General features: G+C 43.7%; 1 protein-coding gene and 1 long non-coding RNA gene across 5 annotated transcripts in view; both read left to right on the top strand.

The window, feature by feature from the left end:
• Positions 1–20,284, top strand: part of adamtsl5 (ADAMTS like 5) — a 201,009-nt gene that overhangs the window by 99,035 nt on the left and 81,690 nt on the right. For all 4 annotated transcript variants that reach the window (XM_061975081.2, XM_061975078.2, XM_061975077.2 and 1 more), the window contains 3 exons: positions 11,125–11,185; positions 12,597–12,702; positions 19,625–19,752. In XM_061975081.2, the coding sequence (XP_061831065.1) occupies positions 11,125–11,185; positions 12,597–12,702; positions 19,625–19,752 (295 nt within the window). The remainder of the gene's footprint in view (positions 1–11,124; positions 11,186–12,596; positions 12,703–19,624; positions 19,753–20,284) is intronic.
• LOC133616059 (uncharacterized) lies at positions 679–4,677 on the top strand. Its single transcript, XR_009816810.1, has 4 exons — positions 679–876; positions 1,249–1,353; positions 1,478–1,574; positions 3,710–4,677. It is a non-coding gene; the product is annotated as an uncharacterized lncRNA (long non-coding RNA).

Raw genomic sequence — 20,284 nt, 5'->3', positions numbered from 1 at the left:
ACTCTGTTTCCTGAGATCCAGGGTCAACGCAGCCGTCTACCAGCAAGTTTTAGAGCACTTCATGCTTCCTGCTGCTGACCTGCTCTATGGAGATGGAGATTTCAAGTTCCAACAGGACTTGGCGCCTGCACACAGCGCAAAATCTACCTGTGCCTGGTTTACGGACCATGGTATTTCTGTTCTAAATTGGCCCGCCAACTCCCCTGACCTTAGCCCCATAGAAAATCTGTGGGGTATTTTGAAAAGGAAGATGCAGAATGGCAGACCCAAAAACGCAGAAGAGTTGAAGGCCACTATCAGAGCAACCTGGGCTCTCATAACACCTGAGCAGTGCCAGAAACTCATCGACTCCATGCCACGCCGCATTAACGCAGTAATTGAGGCAAAAGGAGCTCCAACCAAGTATTGAGTATTGTACATGCTCATATTTTTCATTTTCATACTTTTCAGTTGGCCAACATTTCTAAAAATCCCTTTTTTGTATTAGCCTTAAGTAATATTCTAATTTTGTGACACACGGAATTTTGGATTTTCATTTGTTGCCACTTCAAATCATCAAAATTAAATGAAATAAACATTTGAATGCATCAGTCTGTGTGCAATGAATAAATATAATGTACAAGTTACACCTTTTGAATGCAATTACTGAAATAAATCAAGTTTTTCAAAATATTCTCATTTACTGGCTTTTACCTGTATATCCAAGAGGTTAGACATGAACCATAACTTGTCTTTTTTGTTCTCTCTCTCCAATGGCAGATGGGATGGCCCTGTAAGTTGTGCAGCACTGTTGTACCAACCAAGAGTGACATTTTAAAGCATTACAGACTGCAACATGGGACCTTTGGACACAGCCATTCCTTGCCTTGCATTCATGTAGGTTGCCCATGCTCTTATACATCCCTTCGCTCTCATCTGTCAAGATGCTAGACTTCTCCTCTCTGACACCACCGCCAGAGAGTCTAGCTCCACTCCCACCACGTTACTGGCCTTCTCTACCAACTTGTCCAGTCTGTTTGCGTCCCTCGCTCTCAGCCCGCTGCCCCAGCAGGCCACGGCGTACAAGAAGGCGCCTGCCACCACCGACTCGTAGAATATCTTTTATTCTATTCTATTCTATTATCATTCTATTTTTCCTGACCAAGTTTCCATTGTGACTTGGACATGACATACTAGACTCACTTTTTGCCTGAAAATGTATACTAATACCCTTAATATCAGTAACGGTCAACATTTGCTGTCTTACAGATTAATGAAGCGGAATCAACATTTATGTCCCAACTGGACAGGTACATGCCAAAGCTCCTGGAGTGACTGCAGCGCATCAAGAACTTGTTGATGGAACTGATACAGGTGGGTTAAAAGTGGTTTAAAAGTTTAAACTGAATTTGTACTCATGCTCTAATAACGGTATCACAGATTTGGAGTAAAATTGCCAACAAAATTCATTTATTTATTATTATTCTCTTGACTCTAGGACCCAAGTGCCTCTGCAGTGAAGAAGAGAGATGTGACTGTGAGATGCCTCATAGAGTACGTGGGAGAGAGTGGACAGGAGCTAATCTCTGACTACTGTAAGTATTGTTTAAAAGCAGGTTTGGATCAGTCTGATGTACAAGCTTAAATTGGGTTTACTTTTATGTGAACTGACTGAACCAGCAGTTGTCAGGTGGAGGTCGAGCATGCAGCTAGTTGGCAAGAGCCCCAGGATAGCCAATTAGCATAGCACCACAGAGTGATGCCTTTCTGTCTTGTGTTTCTGTTTGCCCTAAAAAAACAATGCAAACAAAAAATACTCCCCTTAAACAAGCATTAAAACATTTACTCTACATATATATGTATATATATATGTATATATATATATATATATATATATATATATATATATATATATATATATATATATATATATATATATATATATATATATGTCTTAATAAGGTTATCCAAAAAATAGTGCTCGATACCGTAGTAGAGCGCAATATATGTATGTGTGGGGAAAAAAAATCACAAGACTATTTCATCTCTACAGGCCTGTTTCATGAGGGGGGGTACCCTCAATCGTCAGGAGATTTTAATGGGAGCATTCGCATACCATGGTTTATATAGGGCACAGAGTGGGTGGGTACAGGCTGGCCTAGGGGCGTGGTGATTGGTTCATGTGTTACCTAGGAGGTGTTTCCGTCTATGGCGGCATGTTGTTACAATTTCGCTGCGCTTGTTGAGGGATGACAGGTCTGGACGGTAGATAATAAACAGTTTCTCTTTCAAGCATAGGTTGCATCTTTTATTACCACTATTGTAAGGTGTGCTGGATGCAAGAATTTGCCATGTTATTGAATATTCAACATTATTGTCTTTGAGGTCCCAAATGTGTTTGCTGATTTCTGTGGTATTTCGCAGGTTTTTGTTCCTGAAAGAAGCCTTGTGGTTGTTCCATCTGGTTTTGAATTCACCCTCGGTTAATCCTACATATGTGTCGGATGTGTTAATGTCCTTGCGTATTACCTTAGATTGGTAGACAACTGATGTTTGTAAGCATCCCCCGTTGAGGGGGCAATCAGGTTTCTTTCGACAGTTACATGCTTTGTTGGTTTTGGAGTCGTTCTGACTGGGGGTCGACGGCCCAAAGACAACAACCTAAGAAAAGTATTCAACAAGAACAACATCAAATTGAGCTACAGCTGCATGAACAATATATGACAAATCATCTCAAACCACAACAAAACAATTGCAAATGAGCCGTCGACCCCCAGTCAGAACGACTCCAAAACCAACAAAGCATGTAACTGTCAAAAGAAACCTGATTTCCCCCTCAACGGGGGATGCTTACAAACATCAGTTGTCTACCAATCTAAGGTAATACGCAAGGACATTAACACATCCGACACATATGTAGGATTAACCGAAGGTGAATTCAAAACCAGATGGAACAACCACAAGGCTTCTTTCAGGAACAAAAACCTGCGAAATACCACAGAACTCAGCAAACACATTTGGGACCTCAAAGACAATAATGTTGAATATTCAATAACATGGCAAATTCTTGCATCCAGCACACCTTACAATAGTGGTAATAAAAGATGCAACCTATGCTTGAAAGAGAAACTGTTTATTATTTACCGTCCAGACCTGTCATCCCTCAACAAGCGCAGCGAAATTGTAACAACATGCCGCCATAGACGGAAACACCTCCTAGGTAACACATGAGCCAATCACCACGCCCCTAGGCCAGCCTGTACCCACCCACTCTGTGCCCTATATAAACCATGGTATGCGAATGCTCCCATTAAAATCTCCTGACGATTGAGGGTACCCCCCCTCATGAAACAGGCCTGTAGAGATGAAATAGTCTTGTGATTTTTTTCCCCCACACATACATATATTGCGCTCTACTACGGTATCGAGCATGTATATGTATATATATATATATATATATAACATATTACTGTTTGTTTGTTTGTTTTAATTTCTGGTGGTTCTATTCAGGCTTTTTATATGCAAATTAGAAATGCCAATAAAAAACATGTGGCTGGAAATGCATCTATTGTACCAAGTTTAATGTACAAGATCTCAAATTAGAATTCAAAAGTTTTCAAAATGGTCTTCACAAAAGTAATCATTATCTGAATTAAATCACACAACTTATATTACTGTAAATATAAAATTAGATGTTTGTGTTTTTAATTACTGTTTTTGTATCTCAAAGGGAACTGCAGAGACCACTGTTCATGAGGACCTGGAAATGAAGAATATGAGCATCTACATCTGTCGTGAGCCAAATGCAGTAGGAATCATCATTGAGGGAGTACCAGTCCTTACTCATCTTGGAAACCTGGTCAAAGCATGCTGCCTACTTCCGGGGTTGACGTATGCACTTAATCTTGAGTATCCATCCAAACTTTCCAAAACATTTGAGGTGTTTCAAAGACTTTTTGTGGGACTTGACACACTGCGCCCAAAACCAACCCCCAAATTCATGACTCTCAAAAACAAGTTTCTAGCTTAGGCAGTGAGCCATGACTGTCAGCTTGCACTTTTGAACAGCTATTTTCTTGTGTCTGTTCAAAATCTTTATACATTGTTCATTGAGTGGAATTCTTCAGAATGTTGTAACGGTTTGTCCTGTTCAGGTTTTATACAAAGCTCCAGGTCATCGTTTCTGGTGTGTAAATTAAGTTTTTTTTATGTTTTATACACACTAAATTGCCCCACTGTGAAGCTCCAGCTGGTCAGAAGGAGGGATCTGTGAGTTGTTTAAGTTAAAATGTTTCAAAATATACACACTGAAAGACACTACAGTGAAGGTGTTCTGCTTGTGAATTGTTACAGAAGTACAGATAATCTTAATGTTAAATTGTTTTAGCAAGAAACTGTACTGTGAATGTTCTAAGTAAAACTTGAGATGCTGAGGTCATGCATTCTTTTATGCACTAAATACTGATGTTCTTGACTGTTAATACTGTCCAGCTTATTGACAGGTTTGGATATGGCTTGTGAAAATGTTTTAATATGTATACGGTTAAAAAAAGAAAACTACTGTGAAGGTGTTCTATACAGCACTTTAAAAAGTTGAGGTCATGCATTCTTGTATAATATGGATGTTGACTGTTCATACTGTCCAGCTCATTGCCACTGTTTTTATATGGTAATGATTTAATAAAGGTTGGAATTTGATATGTCTTGATTTTTTTATTATTATTCTAAGTAATTATTTTAAGCAGTTTCCATTTTCAAAACAAAGAAAGGATAAGTTGGTCAAAATTAATAAAATTGAGTACAAAAATTATTTTTTCATTTAAATGTTACTTATTTTAATTAAGTCTTGTGTGTTTAATATGCTGATGTTTTTTTTACATTGATTTTACTCAATTTCTTGGCTTTTTCTGTAAACGCAACTTAATCTTTTTGCATAAATCGAAATGCATATTATTAAGTTCTACTTACTCAAAATACCAATTAGTTGACTAAACTAACAAAAATTGCTTGGAAAATGTTGCCTTATTTTTATTGAGTTAGATCTAGGCAACAGTTTTTACAGTGTAGATCGACCGGTAAATTGAGAGCTTTGCCTTCCGGCTCAGCTCCTTCTTCACCACAACGGATCGATACAGCGTCCGCATTACTGAAGATACCGCACCGATCCGCCTGTCGATCTCACGATCCTCTCTTCCCTCACTCGTAAACAAGACTCCGAGGTACTTGAACTCCTCCACTTGGGGCAAGATCTCCTCCCCAACCCGAAGATGGCATTCCACCCTTTTCCGGGCGAGAACCATGGACTCGGACTTGGAGGTGCTGATTCTCATCCCAGTCGCTTCACACTCGGCTGCGAACCGATCCAGCGAGAGCTGAAGATCCTGGCCAGATGAAGCCATCAGGACCACATCATCTGCAAAAAGCAGAGACCTAATCCTGCAGCCACCAAACCAGATCCCCTCAACGCCTTGACTGCGCCTAGAAATTCTGTCCATAAAAGTTATGAACAGAATCGGTGACAAAGGGCAGCCTTGGCGGAGTCCAACCCTCACTGGAAACGTGTCCGACTTACTGCCGGCAATGCGGACCAAGCTCTGACACTGATCATACAGGGAGCGGACCGCCAAAATCAGACAGTCCGATACCCCATACTCTCTGAGCACTCTCCACAGGACTTCCCGAGGGACACGGTCGAATGCCTTCTCCAAGTCCACAAAACACATGTAGACTGGTTGGGCAAACTCCCATGCACCCTCAAGGACCCTGCCGAGAGTATAGAGCTGGTCCACAGTTCCACGACCAGGACGAAAACCACACTGTTCCTCCTGAATCCGAGGTTCGACTATCCGGCATAGCCTCCTCTCCAGTACACCTGAATAGACCATACCGAGAAGGCTGAGGAGTGTGATCCCACGATAGTTTGAACACACCCTCCGGTTCCCCTTCTTAAAGAGAGGAACCACCACCCCGGTCTGCCAATCCAGAGGTACCGCCCCCGATGTCCACGCGATGCTGCAGAGTCTTGTCAACCAAGACAGCCCCACAGCATCCAGAGCCTTAAGGAACTCCGGGCGGATCTCATCCACCCCCGGGGCCTTGCCACCGAGGAGCTTTTTAACTACCTCAGCAACCTCAGCCCCAGAAATAGAAGAGTCCACCACAGATTCCCCAGGCACTGCTTCCTCATAGGAAGACGTGTTGGTGGGATTGAGGAGGTCTTCGAAGTATTCCCTCCACCGATCCACAACATCCGCAGTCGAGGTCAGCAGAACACCATCCTCACCATACACGGTGTTGATAGTGCACTGCTTCCCCTTCCTGAGGTGGCGGATGGTGGTCCAGAATCGCTTCGAAGCCGTCCGGAAGTCGTTTTCCATGGCTTCCCCGAACTCCTCCCATGTCCGAGTTTTTGCCTCCGCAACCGCTGAAGCCGCACACCGCTTGGCCTGTCGGTACCTGTCCGCTGCCTCAGGAGTCCTATGAGCCAAAAGAACCCGATAGGACTCCTTCTTCAGCTTGACGGCATCCCTCACTGCCGGTGTCCACCAACGGGTTCTAGGATTACCGCCACGACAGGCACCAACTACCTTGCGGCCACAGCTCCAATCAGCTGCCTCGACAATAGAGGTGCGGAACATGGTCCACTCGGACTCAATGTCCAGCACCTCCCTCGTGACATGTTCAAAGTTCTTCCGGAGGTGGGAATTGAAACTCTCTCTCTGACAGGAGACTCTGCCAGACGTTCCCAGCAAACCCTCACAATGCGTTTGGGCCTGCCAGGTCTGTCCGGCATCCTCCCCCACCATCGCAGCCAACTCACCACCAGGTGGTGATCGGTTGAAAGCTCCGCCCCTCTCTTCACCCGAGTGTCCAAAACATGAGGCCGCAAATCCGATGACACAACTACAAAGTCGATCATGGAACTGCGGCCTAGGGTGTCATGGTGCCAAGTGCACATATGGACACCCTTATGTTCGAACATGGTGTTCATTATGGACAATCTGTGACGGCACAAAAGTCCAATAACAGAACACCACTCGGGTTCAGATCCGGGCGGCCATTCTTCCCAATCACGCCTCTCCAGGTTTCACTGTCGCTGCCAACATGAGCATTGAAGTCCCCCAGTAAAACGAGGGAATCACCCGGGGGAGCACTCTCAAGTACTCCCTCGAGCAAATCCAAAAAGGGTGGGTACTCTGAGCTGCGGTTTGGCGCGTAAGCGCAAACCACAGTCAGGACCCGTCCCCCCACCCGAAGGCGGAGGGAAGCTACCCTCTCGTCCACCGGGTTGAACTCCAACGTGCAGGCTCTGAGCCGGGGGGAAACAAGAATTGCCACCCCAGCCCGTCGCCTCTCATTGCCGACAACACCAGAGTGGAAGAGAGTCCAGCCCCTCTCGAGAGAACTGGTTCCAGAGCCCTTGCTGTGCGTCGAAGTGAGTCCGACTATATCTAGCCGGAACTTCTCAACCTCGCGCACTAGCTCAGGCTCCTTCCCCCCCAGCGAGGTGACGTTCCACGTCCCAAGAGCTAGCTTCTGTAGCCGAGGATCGGACCGCCAAGTGCCCTGCCGTCGGCTGCCGCCCAGCTCACAATGCACCCGACCTCTATGGCCCCTGCCATGGGTGGTGAGCCCATTGGAGGGGGGACCCACGTTGCCTCTTCGGGCTGTGCCCGGCCGGGCCCCATGGGGACAGGCCCGGCCACCAGGCGCTCGCCATCGTGCCCCACCTCCGGGCCTGGCTCCAGAGGGGGGGCCCCGGTGACCCGCGTCCGGGCGAGGGAAATCTGGGTCCTTTATTTTTATTCGTCATGTGTATTCTTCTCCAGGAAAAGGTGTGCTACTTTGTTGTAAAAGTCCTCCTTACTTTATTTAAGTAAGTTTTTCTTTAGTATGTCCTTTGCCTGTACTTCTCTGCTTTTTGTTTGTTTACTTGTTTGTGGTGTACAGCCCTTTATTTTTTAACTGTTGTTGTTTTTAAAGGGCTTTATAAATAAAGTTGGTAGAAAATGGATGGATGGAAGCTATGGTATCATATTTGTTCTCTCTGTAGAAGGCTGGCATTGCCAAGGAAAATGTAAAAAAGAACATTGCAATGAAATGGAAATACATTTATAACAGTTAAATTGAAAAATATACATATTTATTTTATGTTATTAGTTTTTCGTTTTCCATGATGAAAAGTAATGGCTTCTCCTCACCTGCCTCCCCTGACTGTATGTCATTGTCGGTATTGACTTGTAATTAAGGCCGTCTTAGACTGGGGATTTTCACAGTTAAATCTGAGTCAGTCTGAACAGCAGATTTTTCATTAATGTGCCCTGTCCTAAATAAATTAAAGTTCTAATATACTCTTTGGTGCAATTCAGACACTTCCTCAGTGATGTATCCTGGGTTCACAGGACGTTTCGGGTCTCACAGCATCAGACACCCTTGCCCAGGTGCCCCGGTTGTGGTGATCAAGTCCTGGCTTGCGTCGAAGGAGCTTTTGTTCCTACTCATGTTTTCATTAATGCCTTGCAGCGGCACCTAAAATAAACGTGACAGCAAGCGCGCGTGTGATGTCAGCTGGATAAAAAAATACCAATAGCCGTATCATTTGCCCAGAATCTTAATGGTTCTCCTGGACCAACCCAATTAGGCACCGGTATTAAAAAAAATAATGCTACTCCGTGTGATTTTTTTCGTTCAGTCTTTCACTCCCAACATCTTGAGTGCCCTGATGAGAGACTGGCCACAAGTCCTTTGCACCTGACCTCAATAAGTTTGCAATGGGTCCTTCATTCCCTGTGTCACCAGTAGCCTGCCAGCTCTTCATACTTACTTACTTAATCGTCTTCGTCCCTGACGGGACATAAGGCTTCGACGATCTGCCTCCATCTGGACTTGTCTTGAGCAACATGCTGTGCCTCGCCCCAGGTTAGGTTCATCTCCTTCAGCTCAGCTGTCACCGTATGCCGCCACGTGTTCTTGGGCCGGCCTTGCTTCCTTTTCCCAGGTGGAGTCCAACGTAGTGCGATCTTGGGGATGCGGTCTTGGTCCTTCCTGAAAACATGCCCAAGACATTGGAATCGGCGGCATTTGATCTCTAGCACCACACTGTTGCACTTGGTCTTCTTGTATAGATGTGCATTGGATATTTTCTCGAGCCAGAAGATTCGACAGAGTTTCCTGAGGCATCCATTGTGGAAGGCTTCGACTTTTTTCATGTCGTAAGATGTTACTCGCCAGCACTCCGAGCCATATAACAATACAGATTTTACATTACTGTTGTAAAGTCGGACCTTTGTTCTTAAGCTATACTGCTTGGACTTCCAGATGGTGTGTAGCCTAGCAAAAGCACCCTGTGCCTTTCCGAGTCTTGCTCTAGTGTCCTTTTGTACAGAGTTGTCCTTATTGACGAGACTTCCCAGATAAGTAAAGTTCTCAACATAGTCGAGAGTGTGTCCATTCACTGTGATTGGTACATCTGGAGTGGCATTAATGCACATCACTTGTGTTTTGGACACATTTATGTTCAGCCCTACCTGTTGGGCGAATTTGTTCAGTCTGTCAGTTTTCTCCTGCAGATGGATATGCTTTGGTGCAAAGACAGCAAGATCATCAGCAAAATCTAGATCTTCAAGTTGGGAGAACAAAGTCCACTTGATACCCCTGGGTCTGTCAGTTGTATTCCTCATGACCCAGTCTATGGCAATCAGGAAGAGAATGGGAGAAATAGTACACCCTTGCCGCACACCAGACTCCACAGTGAACCATGTAGATGGCTCACCATTAACAATGACGCTGCATTCAAAGTGACGGTAGAACATCCCTATGAGAGTGACCAGTTTTGGAGGAACTCCATAGCCCCCAACAATCTTCCATAGGGTGTCACAATGTAGGCTCCTCATACTTCCTCTCAAAGGCCTCCTCCTGCCTGTCTTCTCAGGGAACAGTCAACTCCTGCAGGACCACTTGCCTTGTTGTTTCTGACACCAGGACCATGTCTGGCCTGAGTGTGGTCACTGCGATGTTCTGGGAGAATCAGAGCTGTCTCCTTATGTCGACTTTCAGGTGCCAGTCCTGAGCTGTTGCCAGCAGCCCCCCTGCTAGGCTTTTCCCCAGCCCTAACAAAGGCGATGGTCCCTGTGCTGATAACCTCAGCGATGACCCGCAGCACTTGGTCATGGCGCCAGCGGTAGAGCCTGTCCCTCATTACCTTTGGCCAGCCCTTGCCAGCGATCCAGCTCTCTGGCAGAGAGAGCACACAGTGGATTCTCAGCCAAGCACCAGTGGGAGAGGTTGGACGGGCTTTGTATACCGACTAGATGAGGAATTTGATCCGGTGTGGCTCAGATCGCCATTGCTCTGCCCACGATATTTTCAGGTCAGCTGCTTGGACCTCCTCCTGGATCAGCTGATGCCTTTCCTTTCTCTGGGCCTTGTAGCGAGGTCTTGGATTGCTCCAGAGACCTGTCCGTTTCGATTCCACTGTTCCCACCAGCTCGCTGTGTCGGAAGCGGGACTGGCCTGGTTGACAGCCTCGTGAGCCTTCCATTTTACTGACAGTTGATATTTTATGCCAGCCAAGGAGACTTTGGTGTGACTGGAGTCCATATACAGCAGCACCTCTCTTGCTCAGGTAAACATAAACTCCTTCATCAGACTACAGAAGGGCAGCTTGTTGTTCCTCCCATACAAGGCGATGCTGAAAAGGCTTTGCGGTAAACCCAACCACTTCCGCAGGAAAAAGCACTCTGCGGTGGTCATTGGCACATCATAAACCAGAAGTGGCCAGAGGAGTCGTGGATGTTGGTAGATCTAACCTTTAAACTTCCACAAACTTGCCAATGTAATAGTTGGCGATTTGTAAAAAAAAAATTGCATGAGTTGCTTTACTAATCTGTGACATTGTCCGATCAAAAAACCATCAAAGGGGTCAACATTTAAGGAAAAAAAACATTCCATGTTTGATATTTTTGTTCAGGATTAAATAAGAATTAAACCAAAAAAATAATCCAAAATATTTGTATGTCCTTCAAAAATCTGAGGACTTTCATGTCCTGTTTAGCTTTGACAATAATTAAAATCAATTTCCCCGGAGAGTTAAATGACTATGAAAGATACATTTTGTCAATTTTTTTACCTTTTTGTTTGTGACAGAAACCCAGTGGGTGGACCATGTGCAGGGGATCCCAGACAATACAAGATCTGCAACACCAAGGTCATTCAGCGGAAAGGTTTCCACACTGTATAACATTTATTTTTCAATGCAAAAAATTTTCAGACAATTGTTCATGTTTGCTTTTGAAGTTGATCATTTAGGTGTGTTAAAGCCTCACCTAAAAACTTTCGGTTTTGTTTGATTTTGGCGGTGCCATTGGACCAAAGCGATAGTGTTTTGCCAGATGGAAGACCACATTGATTCAGTATGACTGTTCTTTCTTCAGTCGGAACCTAAATATTTTACTCAAACTTTGTATTTGCGGTTTGCAGTCATTGCGTTGTTTTTTCTTTATACAGTACTTTTGAGTTTGTTGCTTGGCAGGTCATGTCAGTGTGAAACTGCGAACTATCAAGCTGGTGGATATTTATTGCTACCACGCAAATGTCTGATAGCTAACATTAGCATTATCATTCTGGTTTGAGCATCAAAAGTCATTTATTAGTTTTGCAGGAAAAGAGCCAAGGCCGCATGGGTCGAAATTCCCTTCTCGTCTTTGAACTCTCGCCAGCGAGTGAAAGCCAGGCCAATGTTGATCCTTGATTGTCCTTTAATCCCTTTTCACTTCTTTAGTTGCTTTGTAGCTTCTGCCATTATAGCAGTAATTGGACGTAGGCATTCTTCATCTTCTTCTTTTAGTTTTCTGGCGGCACGTAGGCGTTCGCATTGACTTCCGTCTTTTTAACGAATGGGGAAAGGAGTAAGTGACGTATGCTGTAAAGCAAGTCAGCGCATTTGTAGTTCTTTGTGTGGCAGGGTTCCTGCCGCCATCCTCAAAGCGGCTGAGTGCCAGTGAAAGTGATACAGACCCCCTCAGGCCGTGACAGAGGTGTCATACAACTAGTTGTAAGTTGATGTATTGTCCCATGGGTGCTGGAAATATTTTCTGAAGGTAGAAAATTTGATTAGCGCTGCTTTAAGGAGTATTGTTGCTTTTGGGACCCTTTACAGTGTAACCCGGAATTTCACTCACTAATCTTTGTATTCACTGTTTTGTGCAGTCGCGCTGCAGTCGACTGTCCGAGCAGCTACTGTGTGTTCCAAATGTGCAGAGTTACGTGTGTACAGTATGTGTTTGCCCAGGAGATCACTGTGGCCCGTACTTGTAGAGGATCTCGCTGATGAGTTGAAGCATGTTTTAGGATGTTTGACTGTGAGTGAGAGTTACACTTTGGATCCAAGTGATTCATTTCAAACCCCTGGTCATAGACACCAATCCCAGATGTCTTGTCTGCACGCTACAAAAACCTGTTAATACTGTGGGAAATTCTGACTCTCGTGTTGTTCTGAGAAGCTTTATCTTAAAGTTAGCCTTGAGTAGAATTTTGTCTGGGTTAGGATTGACCATCATATACAATTAGTCGATGATATTAATTCAATAATAACCTTAATGTATGTGTGCCTCGTGCAGGAGTGCCCTCCAGGCTCAGAAGACTTCCGAGAGATGCAGTGTGCTGCTTTCAATGGCAGACAGTTGGTGGCAGGAAACTCATTCAGATGGAAAACCTTTCATGGAGGTCAGCATCGCAACTTACAAAACCACTTTACAGCACTCATTTTCAACAAACCCTATTTACATTAATATTTTTACCTTTTACTATGGGCATATTGTTTCTTTTGATAACAACATTATAATCCCTCAAAGGAAATAACAATTCTGATACAGTACCTCAATTCACGTGGTTCTCGTAACTCAAAACACTTGTATCTCAAATCAACTTCGGGAATTGAAATCAATTTACTCGTAGCTTTCCCCCTCCTCCAAAAAACCCCAGCATAATTTTAACATGTACCATGCCTTTTACAAAGTAAAACAAACTTTTAAATAAAAATATTGTACTGTATATACAATGCAATGTACGACAAACAACGACAGTAGTTTTATGAAATCACGTACAGCATTATCTCCTTCGAGCTGCTTCTACGGCAAACACACCATCAGCAGCTTCTCCATCTTTCATGGATACATATCTTCCGTTTAGGTATTATTTTAATGTCCTTGGCTGGCATTATTCATCAGTATGCTGCATATAGCAGTGCTATGCTTGAATCGTTTTGCCGTGTTGGATACACGCTCTGTCATGATTTTTGATGATTTCTGTATTTAAGTAAATTAATATTCTTCGTTTCTTCTCAGTACTGTCTTTCAATCGTTCGTTCCCATGGTAGGAAAACAAAGTCATGTCCTAATTATTTTCTGTCACTACCTCTTTAGGGGACAGAAATTGTGCTCGCCCCTGAATTGAATTACTATTGAGAACTTGATAATATTTATTTATTTATCTGTACAATGCATTTTTTGTGTTACATTCTCTATATACACCACTGATGACCTCTCCTTTTTTCTTTTAATTCCTGTCACAAACTTCTCCATTTCTTCACCTCAATTGACTTACTACTTCTCCTGGGTAGAGCAGGAAGCCTTTTGATTAGATTGACCACTGCTACCGCCTACTTTCAGGGGGGTGTAATGTTCTAACTTGAATACCAGAGCCAAGACACAAATAATGAAAACATCTGTCATCACACCACGACCTACTATTTGAGAAACACTGAGCTAATGGAACCTATTTAAGTCCACATCCCTTCCGGGTGCCCGTCTTGGTTGGGGCTTGTTGGGCCTAGTCCCTGCGTCTATTGTGGTAGCTTGGTGCTGCAAGGTATTCCGAGGTGCTGCGAGTCGGCCAGTTGCTGGGGTAGTGACCTTGTTTGTCAGCATGTCTGTGATCTTCTTTTAATTCTTTTTTTAAATTTATTTATTTATTTAATTTTTTAAATATATTTTATTAATATTATTTTTTAATTTTTCCCCTCCCTCAGGGGGGGGGCTCGGCGGGGCGGTTGCTGGTTGTTCCACCTCCATCGTTGGGGTCCCTGCGGGTGGGGTGGGTGGTTCCCGTGGCCCTGTGCCTGGGTGGTCCTGCGGCGGCCGATTTGGGTGGGGTGGCCGGGGGCTGGCCTCGCCGCGCTCTCCGGGGGTGGGGGGTGGGCTCGTGGGGGCCCGGTTGCCGGTGGGGCGGGGGCGGTCTTCCCGTCCGGTTGCGGGGAGTCTCTGGGTCCCTCGGGCGGGGAGTCTCGCCTTTCTGCCCGTGTGGGGTGTGGTCTCTCGCTGGCTTGGGGTCTGGCTGTCCCCTGCTTTTCTCGTGCCCTGTCCTCTGCCGGGTGCGTCTGTCTGTGGCCTTCTGCTGGCCCTTGTGGGCGGTACGGTGGGCCGGGCTCTGGGGTTCCTGTCGCTGGCCGGCTTGGCTGCGTGGGGGCGGTGGTCCCTGGTTCCCTGGGCACCACGCCTCCTGTTTGTGGGTTGGGCTCTCGGGGGTGATGGGGCCGTCACCATCACCCAACCATGCAAATTTTGCATTTCCTTTGGAAATCGAGGTCCCAGAGTCTGGAGGAAGACAGGAGAGGCACAGGATCCACGTTGCCTGAAGTCTAGTGTAAAGTTTCCACCATCAGTGATGGTTTGGGGTGCCATGTCATCTGCTGGTGTCGGTCCACTCTGTTTCCTGAGATCCAGGGTCAACGCAGCCGTCTACCAGCAAGTTTTAGAGCACTTCATGCTTCCTGCTGCTGACCTGCTCTATGGAGATGGAGATTTCAAGTTCCAACAGGACTTGGCGCCTGCACACAGCGCAAAATCTACCCGTGCCTGGTTTACGGACCATGGTATTTCTGTTCTAAATTGGCCCGCCAACTCCCCTGACCTTAGCCCCATAGAAAATCTGTGGGGTATTGTGAAAAGGAAGATGCAGCATGCCAGACCCAAAAACGCAGAAGAGTTGAAGGCCACTATCAGAGCAACCTGGGCTCTCATAACACCTGAGCAGTGCCAGAAACTCGTCGACTCCATGCCACGCCGCATTAACGCAGTAATTGAGGCAAAAGGAGCTCCAACCAAGTATTGAGTATTGTACATGCTCATATTTTTCATTTTCATACTTTTCAGTTGGCCAACATTTCTAAAAATCCCTTTTTTGTATTAGCCTTAAGTAATATTCTAATTTTGTGACACATGGAATTTTGGATTTTCATTTGTTGCCACTTCAAATCATCAAAATTAAATGAAATAAACATTTGAATGCATCAGTCTGTGTGCAATGAATAAATATAATGTACAAGTTACACCTTTTGAATGCAATTACTGAAATAAATCAAGTTTTTCAAAATATTCTAATTTACTGGCTTTTACCTGTGTATATAAAAAAAAAAAAAGCTCAACCAATGTTTTATGTATATATTTGAAAACAAATAGTGTTATTACGTTTGTAGTTACCAACAATACCATTAATAATACTATATCACCTTTTTTTTCTTATATTAAAAAAACAATTCTTATATCATCAGAATCACAATCACGATCAGCTTTAACACAAATAATTTGATTTGCTAGACTATGCTCTCTTTGATCAATGCAGCTTCAATTGCTGCTGCTTATTGTAAAATGCAACTCAGGCTATACATTAATGTTGCAATTTAGTTTGCGTAATGTGTAAACAGTCCTTTGAGTTAGATTTGGAAAAAAATAACTAGGTGTTTATTTGATATTTTTCACGATTAAGTCACTGTAAAACTAACCACACTAAAGAAAGTACATTATATATACACATGAAGTGCACTTACATGTAGGAATCACGTTAGATGAATAATATCATTTGGAATAAAGTGAAAAAATCAATACAATTATGGAGGATGAAGATTGAGCTGTAATGTCACTTGCTTAATGTTCTCTTAGACAAAGTAGCAGGGTCATTCGCAGGGCACAGAAAAACAATCATTCACACTCACATTCAGATCTATGGACAATTTACAGTATCCAATGAACCTAACATACATATTTTTGGAATGTGGGAAGAAACTGAAGTGTCAGGAGAAAAACCACACGCACACGGTGACAAATGCACACTCCACACAGCGATGTCTAAATGGAGGTTCGAAGACGCACACGGCGTAAAGTTAGACATTATTGTACAAAGGCTCCATTTGTAACTGCTGACTTATGCAGTAGCATATTACAGTATGTCATTTCCAGTTGTATTTTTTTCTTAAAACTGTTATTTTACATATTCATTCACTTTTAACAGCTTGACTTTCTGTTGTAACATGTTTCTATCTATCCATCCGTCCATCCATTTTCTACCGCTTGTCCCTTTTGGGGTCGCGGGCATGTTGCTATCTACACTTATTAAAATGTAATAAACACTTATTCTTTTGTTGTTTGGACACTTAGCATTAGTTTTGGGCAATATTACAGATTTTGGGTATTGATCCAATACCAAGTAATTACATGGACAATATTCGTCATACCAATACTTATACTTCACATTTTCAGGATTATTAGATTATTAGAATGATTACATTTTTGATCACAACTATAATCAGACAAAAACCAGATAATCAGACCTACTCAGTGGCCTAGTGGTTAGAGTGTCCGTCCTGAGATCGGTAGGTTGGGAGTTCAAATCCCGGCCGAGTCATACCAAAGACTATAAAAATGGGACCCATTACCTCCCTGCTTGGCACTCAGCATCAAGGGTTGGAATTGGGGGTTAAATCACCAAAATGATTCCCGGGCGCAGCCACCGCTGCTGCCCACTGCTCCCCTCACCTCCCAGGGGGTGATCAAGGGTGATGGGTCAAATGCAGAGAATAATTTCGCCACACCTAGTGTGTGTGTGACAATCATTGGTACTTTAACTTTAACTTTAACTTTAAACACAGGAGGGTGGTGTAACAATATCAATGAAATATTTAAATGATTTCACTCTCTGATATACGTACAGTACCGTATTTTCCGCACCATTAGCCGCACCTAAAAACCACAAATTTACTCAAAAGCTGACAGTGCGGCTTTTAACCCGGTGCGCTTTATATATGGATTAATATTAAGATTCATTTTCATAAAGTTTCGGTCTCGTAACTACGGTAAACAGCCGCCATCTTTTTTCCCGGTAGAACAGGAAGCGCTTCTTCTTCTACGCAAGCAACCGCCAAGGTAAGCACCCGCCCCCATAGAACAGGAAGCGCTTCTTCTTCTACTGTAAGCAACCACCCGCCCGCGTAGAAGAAGAAAAAGCGCGCGGATATTACCGTACGTTTCATTTCCTGTTTACATCTGTAAAGACCACAAAATGGCTCCTACTAAGCGACAAGGATCCGGTTCATGAAAAGACGCAATCTCTCCATCCGCACACGGATTACTATTTCACAGCAACTGATATTCCTGTGAACCGCACTGTGGATACTGTGGATACAACGGGAGCACGTACGGTGAATATTCGCACCACAGGGAATGAGAAGTCGTCCTTCACTGTGGTTCTAGCTTGCCATGCTAATGGCCAGAAACTTCCACCCATGGTGATATTCAAAAGGAAGACCTTGCCAAAAGAGTCCTTTCCAGCCGGCGTCATCATAAAAGCTAACTCGAAGGGATGGATGGATGAAGAAAAGATGAGCGAGTGGTTAAGGGAAGTTTACGCGAAGAGGCCGGGTGGCTTTTTTCACACAGCTCCGTCCATGTTGATATACGACTCTATGCGCGCCCACATCCCAGATGGTGTCAAAAAACAAGTGAAGCACACAAATACAACACTCGCCGTCATTCCGGGTGGATTAACCAAAGAACTCCAACCGCTGGATATTGGTGTCAACAGGGCATTCAAATCACGACTGCGAACGGCGTGGGAACAATGGATGACCGAAGGCGAACACACCTTCACTAAGACAGGCAGACAGCGCCGGACGACATACGCCAACATCTGCCAGTGGATCGTAAATGCCTGGGCAGATATTTCGGTCACAACTGTGGTCCGAGCTTTCCGGAAGGCAGGATTCACAGAACTGCTGAACAGTGACACTGACTCCGATGACTTCGACGAGACGGAACCGGCCATTTTGGATCCCACATTTGCCCAACTTTTCAATTCGGACATCGAAGACGAAGAATTCGAAGGATTTACGAATGAAGAATAACTTCAGAAGGTGAGCGCTATGTTTATTTTGTGTGTTGTGACATTAACGTTCGAGCAACATTATGTTGCTATTGCTCTGCACTATTTTGAATTTTACTATGTTTGTGATTGCACATTTGCGTACATTTTGGGACAGAGTTGTTAGAACGCTGGTTTTTAATATATTATTAAAGTTTGACTGACCTATCTGACTGTTTTTTTGACATTCCCTTTAGCGCAGCGTAGGCGCGGCTTATAGTCCGGGGCGGCTTATAGGTGGACAAAGTTTTGAAATATGCCATTCATTGAAGGTGCGGCTAATAATCCGGTGCGCCTTATAGTGCGGAAAATACGGTAAATGCTTTGGTATTTGTCGTTAAAGCCCTCCCATATCAAGAGACTTATTTATTGAGTTTGTAAACAATAACAAAAATGACAAAAGATTTTTGGATCGTAAGAAATATTGATCTAGCTACTGTGGTATCGACCTGATACTATAGTACTTGGTTACACTACCCATTTTTGTTCACATTCAAAAGCTCTGGTTTGCAGTTAGCATACCCTCCTACAGTGTGTATCGTAGCATGTTTAGCTATTACTCGTCCTCCAGGGATGATACTTGCAAGAAACGTAGTTTATTTTCGGCCATGGAGGCAAGGATTACTTAATTAGAAATGGCTTTGTGGATGGACGTTATCCGCTAGCAAGAATGCTACGTTGCGTTAAGGACGCGTTTGTGGGACAAAGCCAAAATCTGTCGTCTACATGCATTATCAAGATATAACGATTGTAATAAAAGCTATATAATCGGCTAAATTCATATTTATGTTGTATATCGTCAAAATCGCAGAACCCTAGTGGCTAACAATAAAAATGGTTTATTTTGTTATTTGCTGTGGTAGAATTCAGGTTAATACCTGCATCATTTTGTTTTGTCTTGTTGTTGTTTCACGCTGCTTCGCGATGAAGATGACGTTACTAACAATACTACAGCACAAATCGACATACACAGAGCCATTTTACAAAGAAATGACTCATTTAGCTCTCAAATTTGACGTTGACAAAAGTGGTCGACCATGCGTGTCTATATTTGATGTGAGGACGGTGAACTGGGACTTGATGAGTTGGTCACAAACGTGTTATTGACATAAGCGGGACCAACAAACGAGTTTCATTGTATGTATGGAAACACAAAAGTATATGATTTGCCTGGAAAATAGAATACAAATAGAATAATAAATAATATACTAGCACAAAGTATTTTACTGTACTCTCCGTGATGCTATAAAAACTTGCCAGGTTTGGACCAGTCTGCTGTAACCTCAAGCATTGCAATGATGGCAGTCCTGCACCTTATGCTCATTGAGGCATTTTACATGTTTTTTTACTCTTTCTCAACTCTCACCTCCAAATCCCCTCTGTCTGTCACACTTGACCTTGCCTGTTTTTCCACCAATAAACCACTGTGCCAATGACTGAACATCTCCCCTGCTAGGCGCCAACCCCTGTGAGCTCAGCTGCTTGGCCTTGGGTCATAACTTCTACTACAACTTTGGTCGTGTGCTCGATGGCACCGCCTGCGACAAAGAGCCTGGAGCTGTGTGTGTCAACGGACGCTGTCTGGTGAGAGCAAACTTGTGTCGATGCTTTGACTGATGCTATCTTTACAAGCCAACGCCATGTTGTGCGTAAGGGCCAGAGTGCATTCTTCATGCATATCAAGCTTTCATTGATCTTTACTACTCTGTTTTTGAGGAAAAGTTCACAGCTGCTTCTGCCTTCAGGCCTCTTTGTCACAGATGCCAATATACAGGTAAAAGCCAGTAAATTAGAATATTTTGAAAAACTTGATTTATTTCAGTAATTGCATTCAAAAGGTGTAACTTGTACATTATATTTATTCATTGCACACAGACTGATGCATTCAAATGTTTATTTCATTTAATTTTGATGATTTGAAGTGGCAACAAATGAAAATCCAAAATTCCGTGTGTCACAAAATTAGAATATTACTTAAGGCTAATACAAAAAAAGGGATTTTTAGAAATGTTGGCCAACTGAAAAGTATGAAAATGAAAAATATGAGCATGTACAATACTCAATACTTGGTTGGAGCTCCTTTTGCCTCAATTACTGCGTTAATGCGGCGTGGCAT

Source organism: Nerophis lumbriciformis, linkage group LG15, assembly GCF_033978685.3.
Source record: "Nerophis lumbriciformis linkage group LG15, RoL_Nlum_v2.1, whole genome shotgun sequence".
NCBI classification, from domain to species: Eukaryota; Metazoa; Chordata; class Actinopteri; order Syngnathiformes; family Syngnathidae; genus Nerophis; species Nerophis lumbriciformis.
Note: the sequence above shows the minus strand (reverse complement) of the source record. Positions and strands in the feature narration are given on the sequence as shown.